General features: G+C 37.6%; 1 protein-coding gene across 1 annotated transcript; it reads left to right on the forward strand.

Moving 5' to 3' along the window:
• Window positions 1–515: 515 nt before the first annotated feature.
• Window positions 516–14,195, forward strand: LOC110020907 (iron-sulfur assembly protein IscA-like 1, mitochondrial). The gene is made up of 3 exons (XM_020719186.1): window positions 516–869; window positions 13,648–13,765; window positions 13,836–14,195. The coding sequence occupies exons 1-3, from the start codon at window positions 680–682 to the stop codon at window positions 13,936–13,938; spliced, it is 411 nt and encodes a 136-aa protein (XP_020574845.1). The 5' UTR covers window positions 516–679; the 3' UTR covers window positions 13,939–14,195.
• The last annotated feature ends 706 nt before the right edge of the window (window positions 14,196–14,901 follow it).

Consider the following 14,901-nt stretch of genomic DNA (forward strand, 5'->3'; position numbering starts at 1 on the left):
ACCGATGAGATTGAGGCTTATATCTGAGAAAAATATTTACATACGTCATACACAAGCAAAATTGCGTGCATATGAAGGTTATTTAGAGGGTATTAGAGGGTTATGTCGTTGTTATTGAAGTTAATACCCTTAATAACCTCACAAAACCCTCGAATGACAGGAAAAATAGATGAGTGAGTAACACAGAATATATTGACAGGTTATTGAGAATTTATTGAATTTAATACTATTGGGGTTAATATCTCAAATAACCTTTTAATAAATATTGATATTAAGTTATTGAAAGATTATTGGGATGAAAAAGGTTGTTTAGGCAACCGCATCTGCGTGCGGAATACACATTCTAGGTGGACAAAAAGGCAGTGGCGCGGCTTCCGATATATTGGACCGACGAGATCGACGGAAGGCAACGGGAGGATCGCAGCTTCGACTAGATCGAAGGCAACGTGAAGGCAACGGGAGGATCGCCGTCTCTTGGATCGACGAGATCGACGGAAGGCAACTAGATCGAAGGCAACGGGAGGATCGCAGCTTCCCGTCTCTTGGATCGACGAGATCGACGGAAGGCAACCGAAGGAGATAGTGGCTTACTTACCGAGACCCGAAACTCACATCTTTCCTCTCCGTACTCGCGTGAAGCAGTTGCCATTAGGGCTACCTCGGGATCTCGTCGAGGGAGATGGCGTCTTCGATGCTGAAGGCGACTGCAGAGAAGGCGATGCCGTTGGCGAGAAGACAGGCGCTGACGCTGACAGATGCTGCTGCCGCGCGAATCCGCCATCTGCTTGATCTCCGGCAACGGCCCTTCCTCCGTCTCGGCGTCAAGGCTCGCGGATGCAACGGGTTGTCTTACACTCTTAACTATGCGGGTTTGTCCTCTCCTTCGCTTCGCCCATATCTGCTTCCTGCTAATTCTGTCAAGCTAATTGATTGTTTTTAATTTTGTTTGAGATTATGCCTTGAGGGCTGTCTGGCATAGGTTGGGATTTAAGTTGTTAGGATATAATAAATCCCATAAATCATGTAAATCCAATAAAGCTGTTTGGCAAGTTCTACGAGGATTTAGCTGTTGGAATGTAATAAAAAGAACCATACATAGATAATCTTAAGGTTATCCCTAAGAAATATAGGAATTCAGTCTCAGATCATACAAAATCTAAATTAACATTCCCAAATCCTCCTTTGAACCAAAGCTGGAATAAATTTTCGAACTTTTTGCAGTAAGCCAAGCATAAATTACCTAATAATTGGATGAACAATTAAAACTGTAAAAAAATAAACATACAGGCAACATATAACTTTTTGCAGTAAGCCAAGCATAAATTAACTAATGATTGGATGAACAACAACACAGCTGTATTTAAAACTGTAAAAAAATAAACATACAGGCAACATATACACACTGCTTCTATGCAGCGAAGTCTTATTATTAAGGTGGGGACGCTCAGTTTATTCTTGTCTTGTCGACCAAGAACCTGAGCAGACTTGAGAAAAATGAAAATTTTTCCATACGTTCATCGGACGCAGAGCTGCGTATGGTGAACTAATTAAAACTCTCCCTACCCAAAAGTATATGTTAGTGGGCCTCACTTTTAATTTTTTTTGAAAGAAAATTTTAAAAATGTATTTCGTTCACCGTATGCAGCTGGTGAACATATGAAAATTTTCACGAGGAAAAGGCCCGTAAACCTGGGCTTTTTATTGCGTCAAGACACTGGACGCAAGACACAAATTTTGAGTCCAGTGTCCAATTAAAATCATCCAAATTAAAGGGTGGGTTCCACTAAAAAAAGTAAAAATAAAAAGTGTATTTTAGTGGGTTTAGTTGGACACTGACGCAGTAAGAGCTCGTGATCCTGCCACATATCATCTTCCTCTCTCTTTCTCTTGTCGAGCTTGGGTGATGGCGTCTTCGATGTTGTACGTGGCCGCAAAGAAGGCGATGTCGTTGGTGAGAAGACAGGCATTGACGCTGATGCTGACGGAGAAACAGGGAGGGGATATGGCTACGGTCGAAGGAACGAGTTTCACTCTCGGTACATGGGGGAAACAATGAAGAAAGAGGAAATTTGGGTGAAGATGCTAGAGTTAGAAAGTTGATGATGCCGATCTTCGAAGGGGAAGATACATATGGGTGGGTGTATCGGGCGGAGCTATACTCGCGGTGAATGAGTTAGATAAAGAGGAGAAGCTCATGGCAACAAGATTGTGTTTGGAGGGGAAAGCTTTAGCCTTTTTTCAGTGGTGGGAGGCTGGATACCTGATTCGTTTGTGGGATGAATTTAAGAATTGTTTATTCGAACATTTTTAAGTCATTTGGGAAGGAGTCCTATACCAGCAATTTTGTGCCTTGAATCAGGAGGCGAAGGTTATGAAATACAAAGAGAGATTTGAATTATTATCGAGACTACTGTGGGGGATTTCTGAAACAGGACTGGAGGGGAATTTCATGAAGGGCTTAAAGCTCGAAATACGAGCAACACTCCGATTATTAAGACTGCGGGAATTGAGGGAGATGATGGAGCTAGCCCATATGATGGAAGATGAAAACCAAATAAAGAAAGATGACAGGAACAACATAGATGGAGCATCGTACAGAACGATTACAACCATGCCAATGCCAAAAGTTCAAATAGTGGAAGTCTAGAGGGAGGCTGCACGAGACACGAGTAATAGACCTTGATCGGGAGCAACATTCAAATGTCTTATAGCGACAGAGATCCGGGAGAAGTGATTCAAAGGGTTATATTTTCAGCGTTATGAGAAGTTTACTCCAGGACACCGTTGCAAGGATCGAAGATTACAAGTTTTCATAGTGCAGTACGAGAAAATAGAGAATGAAGAAATAGAGACAGTAGTGAGGGAGGAGGGATACTCTTATTTTATTCCTGCCTTGAGGACAAGATGTCTTTTGGGGGGAGTGTTGTTACGAGGGCACCTGGTCTAAGGAAAAAAATTGTGTTTTGTACGCTTAAGGGCTTTTTTAGTTTTTTATTGTTATTATTCTTGAGTATAACTTGTTATGTCTAGGGTTAGGTTTTGCATAAGATTGGATTGTGAGTCTTAAATCTTGGGTTTGGGAGAGATTTCCTTCCTCTCGAATTATAAGAACTGGGAAAGATCGTCTACCTCTCGAATCTTAGGTTCTTATCTTTGTATTTTCATTGATTTGTTTGAATTTTTGAAATAAGAAATCTATTTGCCCTAATCTTGGTGGAGAATCGTGACAATTTTTGCTCTGGATCGTAACACATGTGCACCTCTTCTATCAGCTCTTCATTCAAGAATGCATTCTTGACCTCAAGTTGGAATAAAGACCAATTCAGATTCACCACAAGTTATATCAGGACTTGAATTGTGTTTAAGTTAGCCACTGAAGAAAATGTCTTCTCATAATCAATTTCATTGGTCTGAGAGTATTCTTTGGTGATCAATCTTACTTTATTGCGTTCAAATGACCCATCTGAGTTGAACTTGTTGCTGAAAATCCAGCGATACCTTATAGCTTTCTTAATCCGAGGCAGATCCACAACGTCGCACTTATGGTTTTGCTAAAGGGCATTCATCTACTCTCTTACTATCGTTTTCTAGGCTGGATTAACAAGAGCAACCTCATTAATAATAGGGATCTGATGGTCCATTAGGGCAGTAGCAAATTTTTTGTAGGTCGACGATAAACCGTGGAAAGAGACATATTTTACCATATAATTGAGGGACATATCTGATTGCGTACCTTACTCAGAGAACTCATCCCTTCATTTGGATAAGGGGTCGTGCTGAGGATATGGTCTGGAGTGGATTCAGGGTCTTGTAAAGAGGTAGCATAATCCAAAGTCGGAGTATTGGGACGGGTGTGTTGAGTGTAGACACGGACAATGGGAGGATGAGATGGTGCATTCAACGGGACAGATGACTCCTCAGTGGTAGAAATGATAGGAGTATCCATAGGAGTATGAAAAGGGACAGTTTCGTGGAACTCAAGCTCCTCACTAGAAGCCGAACTAGAAAAATAGAGAACACTTTCAAATAATGAGACATCAGCATTCACATAGATTTTATTTTTTGTCGAGTCTTTACACTAATACTTCTTTTGAGTTGCAAAATATTCAAAGAAGATATATTTTATGAATATGGAATCAAGTTTATTCTTTATAGGGGCAATGTTCTGAACAAAAACAGTGCACCTAAAAATCTTGAGATCTAACATGGAGAAGACCAGATTGATAGGGAAGTATGACATCAGGACGACTAAGGGGGTTCAATACTTATGAATTTTGGAGGGGACTCTATTTATGAGATAGGTGACACTTAGAATGACAACGTTCCAAAAACATTTTGGGACATTATATTGAAACATAATAGAGCGAGCAACGTCGAGGAAGTGACAATTTTCCTCTTAACTACCTCATTTTGTTGATAAGTGTCTGCACAAGGACTATGGTGGAGCATGTCATTACTAACCAAAAATTCACTCAAAATAGAGTTGAAATACTCACGGACATTGTCGGTTTGAAGGACCTGAATGGGAGTTTTGAATTGTGTTAAGACAAATATATAGAAGTTTTGGAATGTTACAATGACTTCCAATTGTTTTTTAAAATGTAGCCCCAAGTCATTTAAGTGTGGTCATCAATTAAGGTTCAGAACCACCGTTTATTGGTATAACTGGGAGTGCGAGAATGACCCTATATGTCACTGTGAATGAGGGAGAAAGGAACGGAAGGTGTGTGAGTGTGACGTGGGTAATGGACCCGATGATGTTTGACTAACTGACATGTTTCATAATTGAAATTTGAGAGATTTTTATTAGAAAATATCAAAGGAGACAACTTATTCAAATATTGAAAACTAAGACTTCCTAAACGACAATGTCATAATATAATGAAGCATTCAATGACTCGAGATAAGCTACAACTTTTAAGTGTTTTTTCTTCACTCTTCGTGTTCTCCTTTTGGAAGTAGTAGAGTCCAACCACACTTTTAGCAGTTTCAATCATTCTCTTCGAATGACGGTCCTAAAAAACACAACCATCAGAAGAGAAATAACAACGCAATCGATATTGTTTGTCAACTTGCTGACAGATAATAAGTTACATTGCAATCATGAAACATATAATACAGTCTTCAAAGTTAGATCAGTTACTAACAACTGACTCTTTACCGACAATGAGACTACATGATCCATCGACAATCTGACGTTATTTTTTCTAGATCACGGATCGTAAGTTGAGAAATTTGTAATTGGGGAACATGTAAAATAGATTTCAAAGTTAGATCGGTCATTAGTACAACCGACCCTTTATAAATAATGAGACTACATGATCCTTCAACAATTTTGACGATATCTTTTCCAGAGCACAAATTATAAGTTGAGAAAGCTTGCGAGCAGTAAGTCATGTGATATGTGGCACCTGAATCAATAATCCACGGACTAGAGGAGGAACAAAATTGTGAGCCATAGGAAGAGTACCTTGTCAGGTGTGAGAGGTTGGCGGATCCACAGAGACTTGATTGGCTCCAAGAAGTTTAATCAATTGGTTCATTTGTTTCTTTAGGGATTCAAACGATTTCGGAATGTACCGAGTAGGAGTTAGTTGAGCCGTGCCTGGTTCGGCCGTCGCCGTGAGTTCGGAATGTACCGAGTAGGAGTTGAGCCGTGCCTGGTTCGGCCGTCGCCGTGAGTCCATTGGCAGCAGAGGATTTGACCGAAGTTTTGTATGTTGGCTTACCGTGAACTTTCTAACATTTGTCCTGCGTGTTGGGTTTATGACAGTAATCACAAGTGGGGTGACCGGTCCGAGGTGGTATGGATGAGGGTTGTGCACTATTGGAGTTTTGGCAGACAATTCAACTAAAGGAGTAGAAGTGTCGAGCATGACTAGTCTTTTGTTTTCTTCTCGATGAATCTCAGTAAAAGTAGCGCAAGCAGAAGAAAGATAATCCAGACCAAGAATACGGTCTCGGATTTCGTCTAAGTTTTTTTTAAGACCAACAATGAATTGAAACATATGATCCTTTTCTATGATCTTCTAGAAAGGGATAAGACGGCCGTAAAATCCCAAGTTTAGTCGTAGTACAAGTGGCATTCCATTGCAACAAAGCCATTATATTACCGGTCACGGTTCTTGACCCCCCTGTTTTGCCTCCCAGATCTTCTTAGATATCTCATAGAGTTTGTTGCAGTTGCCCACATAAGATTAGATATCACTGACAACCGTTCAAAGGGCACTAGCAGTAGGGAGGAACATGTATAAACGACCAATTGAGGTCTCCATAGAGTTGATCAACCATGTCATTACCTTGGAGTTCTCCACTTCCCAAGCTCTATAAGTCGAATCAATCTTTGGAGGCTCACGAAGCACACCTGTGAGGTAACCAAACTTCTCACGTCCTTTGATTAACAAAGACACCGCTTGAGACCATTGGAGAAAGTTATTGTCGTTCAGTTTATGGGTTGTGATTAAGAAACCCTTGTTGGTTTCGATACTCTGGTCTGCAAGGGATCAGAAATTAGAGTTGATTCTCTGGTGGAATCAAGAACTTTCGAAGGTGGTTCGAAGTTGGAGGAATCCGCCATCATTCTGAGTGAGCCAAAGGAGATGTTGTGATTCCGAGTTATCGCTGAAATCTGGCAGGGTTACGACAGAGGACTGTAGGAAATTCGAAGGACGAAGGAATCCCCGCTGCCAAGGAAGGAACAACAGATGACTGCAGAAAATGGCAGAGAAATTGCGGCTATGGAGGGAACAATAGAGCAATCAGAAATGCGGAGTAACTTGGATTAGCAGAACCTTGTGGGACCTTACGTTATTGGAACAACGGGATCTTGCGACTCTTGAACCGCCAAATCTTTCGTAGATGCACACTCTGCTGGAACCTTGTGGCTACAGTTCTGCGGATGGAACGTTGCGACTTCTGCAACCAACAAAAGAGGTCTGCTACTATGAGTTGCTGGCTACGGAGACCGGCAGAGGAGGCCAGTGACTGATGGATTTAAGGTTAGACTCTGATATCATGTTAAAATTTGTAATAGACCAACTCAATTTTATTGATAGAATGTGTATTTAAATCCAATTACAACAGACATAATAATGGAAAGCAATAAAAACATAAATACATAACAAGGAAATAAAATAAAATTGAGTAAAGCAAAAGAGGAAAAATATAATCATGGAATAAAATAAAATAATAAGTAAAAAAGACCTAGGGATAGTAAATGTAGGTATTGAGTGTTGGCCATTTAAATTGGTGAAAAATGTATGTTAAATGTAGTAAATGTAGGTATTGAGTGTTGGCTATTATCCTTTGTTATGAAGGGACCAAAGAATTTTCAATTGCAATAGAATTATATTAAGGATGTACTTTGAGTTCGTAGCATTTTTATTGATTATGAAAATGCTAACAAAGAATTTTTAAAGTTAGGTTTCTTGATATATTCTTTTACAAATTGAGTGGTTATATTCTTTAAATGTTTGTTGAACTAAATTTAAAGTTAGGAGAATAAAAAAAATTATTAGAAAATAAATAGCCTTTGAAATAGTAAAACAAAGATTGTCTATGATATACAATTTTTTGATATAATTTCAACAATTATAATAAGATATTATTAGAGGATAAAATGGTGGATAAATTTGTTATGTTCAATTATATTTAATCTATTAAATAAAAAATAAGAACCCGATATGGACTTGATTTTAATAATTAAGATTTGGCGGTTAAATTGAAAATGTACTTTAGGAGTGCTATGACAATATTATAGGAACTTGAAAGTACATTGTAGAAAATCACAATTTTGTTGGTTAAACGTTGTTTATTCTAGCGTGTAGGCTTATAATGAAGTTGTTGGCATCTAAGCTGAACAACATTAGTATATTAAGATGGATATTTGACAAAGCTAGGAAAGAGAATTTGAGGAATATTATCACTAAAGTTATGATTAGAGTAGTATCTATTGGAAGATAATATAGTTGAAAATAGAATCATGTGATCATTAAGGCAGTTGTAAAATTGTGAGGTGATCTCAATAGAGTTTCATCTCAATATATAGTAGTTATGTATATATATTTTAAGAGTATAAAGAAAACAACTAGTTTTGCTCTTCTTTGAAGCAATAGACTGGTTTTTGAATTGATGCTTAGAGCCCCCTAAGACAGGCACATAAAAAACTTGATTACCAACCACTCACTTGTGGGGAAAGTAGCTGTATTGATGATGAAATAGGTGACAAATATGCTTCTAAATATACATGCATCTCATATGTTTGCAATTTGGTGCAGCTGGCTGGCGAGGAAGCTCCATAAGCTAGGCATGTTATATTTGTGTTATGTTGTGAGAGTGTATTCCTCCGACCCCAATTAGCTGTTATAAGCTGATGCGTTGATGATGATATGTGTATGTCTAAAATTAGTAAATTTCCTCCTAAAATTTATGTCAGCATGAGGATAAAACCTGCAGATGACTGAATTGATCTGTGGGCGGTTTCTCTTGTTCGTATAAATGCTTCAGTCCTTTTTTTAATGTCATCTTCTTGCATAACATTTTTATGCCAATGAAATCGTATTTAAGATGATTAGTCTATTGGTATGTTGTTTTGAAAACCTGCAGATGACTTCTCAGTGGTAGGAATGATAGGAGGAGTATCCATAGGTGTAGGAAAAGGGACAGTTTTGGGGAACTCAAGCTTCTCTCTAGAAGCCGAGCTAGAAAAATAGAGAATACTTTCAAAGAATGAGACATCAACATTCACATAGATTTTATTTTTGGTCGAATCTTTACACTGATACCCCCTTTTGAGTTTCGGAATATTCAAGGAAGATATATTTTATGAATATAGAATCAAGTTTATTCTTTATAGGGGCAGTGTTCCGAACAAAAGCAGTGCACCCAAAAACCTTGAGATCTAATATGGAGAACACCAGATTGGTAGGGAAGTATGACATCAGGACAACTAAGGGAGTTCATGACTTGTGAATTTTGGAGGGGACTCTATTTATGAGATAGGTGGCACTTAGAATAACAACGTTCCAAAAAAGTTTCGAGACATTAGATTGAAACATAATAGAGTGAGCAATGTCAAGAAGGTGACAGTTTTCCCTCATAACTACCCCATTTTGTTGAGAAGTGTCCGTGCAAGAATTATGGTGGAGAATGTCTTTACTAACAAAAAATTCACTCAAAATAGAGTTGAAATACTCACGACATTGTCGATCTGAAGGACCTAAATGAGAGTTTTGAATTGAGTTAAGACAAATATGTAGAAGTTTTGGAATGTTACAATGACTTCCAATTGTTTTTTAAAATGTAGACCCAAGTCATTCACGTGTGGTCATCAATTAAGGTTAAGAACCATCGTTTATTGGTATAGTTGAGAGTGCAAGAATGATCCTATATGTCACTTTCAATGAGGGAAAAAGGAGCAGAAGGTGTGTGAGTGTGAGGTGGGTAATGGACCCGATGATTTTTGGCTAACTGACATGTCTCATAATTGAAATTTGAGAGATTTTTATTAGAAAATATCAAAGGAGACAACTTCTTCAAATATTGAAAACTAAGACGTCTTAAACGATAATGTAATAATGTAATGTAGCATTCAATGACTCGAGATAAGCTACAACTTTTGAGTATTTTTTTTCACTCTTTGTGTTCTCCTTTTGGAAGTAGTAGTGCCCGACTGCCCTTTTAGCAGTTTCAATCATTCTCTTCGAATGAAGATCCTCAAAAACACAACCATCAAAAGAGAAATATCAACGCAATCGATATTGTTTGTCAACTTGCTTACAGATAATAAGTTACATTGCAATCAAGGAACATATAAAACTGTCTTTAAAGTTAGATCAGTTGTTAGTATAATCGACTCTTTACCAGCAATGAAACTACATGATCCATCGACAATCTGACGTTATTTTTTCTAGATCATAGATCGTAAGTTGAGAAATTTGTAATTGGGGAACACGTAAAACAGATTCCAAAGTTAGATTGGTCGTTAGTACAACCGATCATTTATCAACAATGAGACTACATGATCCTTCGATAATTTTGACAGTATTTTTTCCAGAGCACGGATTATAAGTCTAGAAAGCTTGCGAGCAGCCAGTCATGTGATATGTGGCACCTGAATCAATAATCCACGGACTAGAGGAGGAATAAATTGTGAGAGCCATAGGAAGAGTACCTTGTCAGATGTGAGAGATCGACGGATCCACAGAGACTTGATTGGCTTCAAGAAGTTTAATCAATTGGTTCGTCTGTTTCTTGAGGGATTTGAATGATTCCGGAATGTACCGAGTTGGAGTCAGTTGAACTGCGCCTGGTTCGATCGTCGCCGTGAGTCCATTGGCAACTGAGGATTTGACCGAAGTTTTGTTTGCTGGCTTACCGTGAAGTTTCTAACATTTGTCCTGAGTGTTGGGTTTGTGACAGTAATCACAAGTGGGGTGACCGGTCCGAGGTGGCATGGATGAGAGCTGTGCACTATTGGAGTTTAGGCGGACGATTTAACTGAAGGAGTAGAAGTGTCGAGTATGACTAATCTTTTGCTTTCTTCGCGACGAATATCAGTAAAAGTAACGCGAGCAGAAGGAAGATAATCCAGACTAAGAATACTGTCTCGAATTTCGTCAAAGTTTTTTTTAAGACCAACAATTTTGTGAGTTTAATCATATGATCATTTTCTATGATCTTCTAGAAAGGGATAAGTCGGTCGGAGAATCCCAAGTGTAGTCGTAGTACAAGTCGCATTCCATCCATAGTCCAACAAAGTCATTATATTACCTATCACGGTTCTTGACCCCCCTGTTTTGCCTCCGAGATCTTCTTAGATATCTCATAGAGTTGGTCGCAGTTGCCCATATAAGATTAGCTATCACGGACAGCCGTCCAAAGGGCACTAGTAGTAGGGAGGAACATGTGTAAACGACCAATTGAGGTCTCCATAGAGTTGATCAACCATGTCATGACTTTGAAGTTCTCCACTTCCCAAGCTCTATAAGTCGAATCCATCTTTGGAGGCTCACGAAGCACACCTGTGAGGTAACCAAACTTCTCACGTCCTTTGATTAACAAAGACACCACTTGAGACCATTGGAGAAAGTTATTGTAGTTGAGTTTATGGGTTGTGATTAAGAAACCTTTGTTGGTTCTGATACTTTGGTCTGCAAGGGATCAGAAATTAGAGTTGATTCTCCAGTGGAATCAAGAACTTTCGAAATTGGTTCAGAGTTGGAGGAATCTGCCATCATTCTGAGTGATCCAAACGAGATGTTGAGATTCCGAGTCATCGCTGAAATCTGGTAGGGTTACGACAGAGGACTGTAGGAAATTTGAAGGACGAAGGAAACTCCGCTGCCAAGGAAGGAACAACGAATGACTGCAGAAAACGACAGAGAAATTGGGGCTATGGAGGGAACAATAGACCAATCAGAAATGCAGAGTAACTTGGATTAGCAGAACCTTGCGGGACCTTACGCTATTGGAACAACGGGATCTTGCGACTCTTAAACCCCGAAAGCTTCCGTAGAAGCACACTCTGCGGGAACCTTGTGGCTACAGTTCTACGGATGGAATGTTGTGACTGCTATAACCAACAAAAGAGGCCTGCTGCTATGAGGTGCTGGCTACGGATGCCGGCAGAGGAGGCCGGTGACTGATGGATCTAAGGTTAGGTTCTGATATCATGTTAAAATTTGTAATAGACCAACTCAATTTTATTGATAGAAGTGGTATTTAAATCCAATTACAATAGACAATAATAATAGAAAGCAATAAAAACATAAATACATAACAAGGAAATAAAATAAAATTGAGTAAAGCAAAAGAGGAAAAATATAATCATGGAATAAAATAAAACAATAAGTATAAACGACATAGCAATAGTAAATGTAGGTTATGAAATGTAGGTATTGAATGTTGGCCATTTAAATTGGTGAAAAATGTATGTTAAATGTAGTAAATGTAGGTATTGAGTGTTGGCTATTATCTTTTGTTTTGAAGGGATGAAAGAATTTTCAATTGCAATAGAATTATATTAAGGATGAACTTTGAGTTTGTAGCATTTTTATTGATTATGAAAATGCTTACAAAGAATTTTTGAAGTTAGGTGTCTTGATATATTCTTTTGCAAATTGAGTGGTTACATTCTTTAAATGTTTGTTGAACTAAATTTAAAGTTAGGAGAATAAAAAAAATTATTTAGAAAATAAATACCCTTTGAAATAGTAAAATGTAGATTGTCTTTGATATACAATTTTATTGATATAATTTTAACAATAATAATAAGATATTATTAGAAGATAAAATGGTGCATAAATTTGGTATGTTCAATTATATTTAATCTATTAAATAAAAAATAAGAACCGATATAGACTTGATTTTAATAATTAAGATTTGGCGGTTAAATTGAAAATTTATTTTAGGAGTGCTATGACAATATTATAGGAACTTGAAAGTACATTGTAGAAAATCACAATTTTGTTGGTTAAATGTTGTTTATTCTAGCGTAGGCTTATAATGAAGTTGTTGGCATCTAAGCCGAACAACATTAGTATATTAAGATGGATATTTGACAAAGCTAGGAAACAGAATTTGAGGAATAATTGTCATTAAAGTTATGATTAGAGTAGTAATATAGTTGAAAATAGAATCATGTGATCGTTAAGGTAGTTGTAAAATTGTAAGGTGATCTGAAGAGAGTTTCATCTCAATATATAGTAGTTATGTATATATATTTTAGGAGTATAAAGAAAACAACTAGTTTTGCTCTTCTTTGAAGCAATAGACTGGTTTTTGAATTAATGCTTGGAGCCCCCTAAGACAGACACATAAAGAACTTGACTACCAACCACTTACTTGTGGGGAAAGTTGCTGTATTGATGATGAACTAGGTGACAAATATGCTTCTAAATATACAAGAATCTCATATGTTTGCAATTTGGTGCAGCTGGCTGGCGAGGAAGCTCCATAAGCTAGGCATGTTATATTTGTGTTATGTTGTGAGAGTGTATTCCTCCGACCCCAATTAGTTGGAATAAACTGATGCGTTGATGATGATATTTGTATGTCTGAAATTAGTAAATTTCCTCCTAAAAATTCTGTCACCATGAGGATGAATTGATTTGTTGGCGGTTTCTCATGTTCGTATAAATGCTTCAGTCCTTTTTTAATGTCATCTTCTTACATAACATTTTTATGCCAATGAAATCTTATTTAAGATGATTAGTCTATTGGTATGTTGTTTTGACATTAGACGACACTATAAGCAATAAGAAACTGCATGGTTAGAACTTAAATGATCCATGTAGTTTGCTTTCTTAGTTTGAATGCTATTACTTATTTTGGTTTTAGTGTTCTTACGATAGAGACCTAAATGAGATGACGGAATTATCACATAGGGTTCAATCGAACTTTCGCGACTATTGAACTTGTAATGTCATTCAAAAATGAAGAGCATTTCTAGGGCTAAGAGAATTTTGGGCCAGAAGAACTAACTGTAATCTCCGAGTAACATTTAAATGCTAATGATGCCGAATAATGTTCATTTTATTCCATGGCACAAATGAAACTACTCCGTGTATTCTGTTCTTATACTCTCAAATGAATCCATTGAAAAAATCTAGTGTGAGTAGGAATTATTTTTGCCGTTTCCACCTGCAGATGAAAAGGGCAAATTTGATGAGGTCGTTGAAGATAGGGGCGTCAGAATATTGATTGATCCTAAAGCCCTGATGCATGTCATTGGAACCAAGATGGATTTTTTGGATGATAAGTTGAAGTAGGTTTACATCTTTGTTGGGTAAAGGATTCATCTTTTCGTTATCTGACCAGATAGTTTTTGCATGCAGGTCTGAATTTGTCTTCATAAATCCAAACTCGAAAGGACAGTGTGGTTGTGGTGAATCCTTTATGACAAATAGTTCTAATAATACAAAATCCGGTAGTTCGTAGATTTATCTTGGATCATGCAATTAATTTCTTCTCAGCTCATCTTCTGCAGCCGTCATCTAACATTTGAGAATTCTCCAAAATGCGACGTGATTATAAATAAGAAAAAAAGAAAACTTTTTGTGGCAGGTAATAAAAGTGCTGTTACTAAACGTTTTCCTTAATTTTTCTTCAGTTAGCCATAGCAACATATCATGTAACTGCATATTTTTCACTCGTTATTTCAAGAGCTGTAGAATATTCTGGAAAAATTATGTGAATTATTGTCATTAAGTTGAAGAACTTACATGTTTTAATGCTTATTTCTTTTAGTTGATCTTATTTCTTATGGGTTTTTTTGGTCGGCAGCATTAGGAGTGCATTGCATTCTTAGTATAGGGATTTTAGAAAACGGTCATCGTTTGACCAATTGTAGTGCGACGATTAATCCATCATCCAATAAAGGAAAGATAAGACTATCACATGAAGGTAGTCTCTCCCTTATGATAACGACATGAGGGAGAGACTACCACATGAAGGTTTTATAGGGATTTTGGATAGATTACCATAAAAAGGTTTTACATGGAAGGCATAAGAAAAGAATACCACGCGAAGTTTCTGCATGAAATACATAAGACTATCACATGAGGTTTTTCATAACAAATATAAGTCTATCACATGAAGATTTTACGTGACACATAAGCACAAACAACATAATTCTTGTAATGCATGAAAGATAAATCTAAGCCGCATTAAAATTCTCTTCATTTTCTTTTTTTTTTTGCTTTTAGAAGTAAGGTAGGGTTTTTCGGGTATGCTAGAGAAAGGGAAATTGAGAGGGGCTTAGGCGGGGTTTCGGGTAGGCTAGAGTGGGAGAGTGTGAGGAACTTGGGTGAGGTGTAGGGTAGGCTAGGAAGGGAGAGAAATGGGTGTGGTTTAGGTGAGGTTTCCGCTATGATACGTAGGGAGGGAGGGTGGGGAATTTAG

Source organism: Phalaenopsis equestris, unplaced genomic scaffold (assembly GCF_001263595.1).
Source record: "Phalaenopsis equestris unplaced genomic scaffold, ASM126359v1 Scaffold000109, whole genome shotgun sequence".
In the NCBI taxonomy this organism is placed as follows: Eukaryota; Viridiplantae; Streptophyta; class Magnoliopsida; order Asparagales; family Orchidaceae; genus Phalaenopsis; species Phalaenopsis equestris.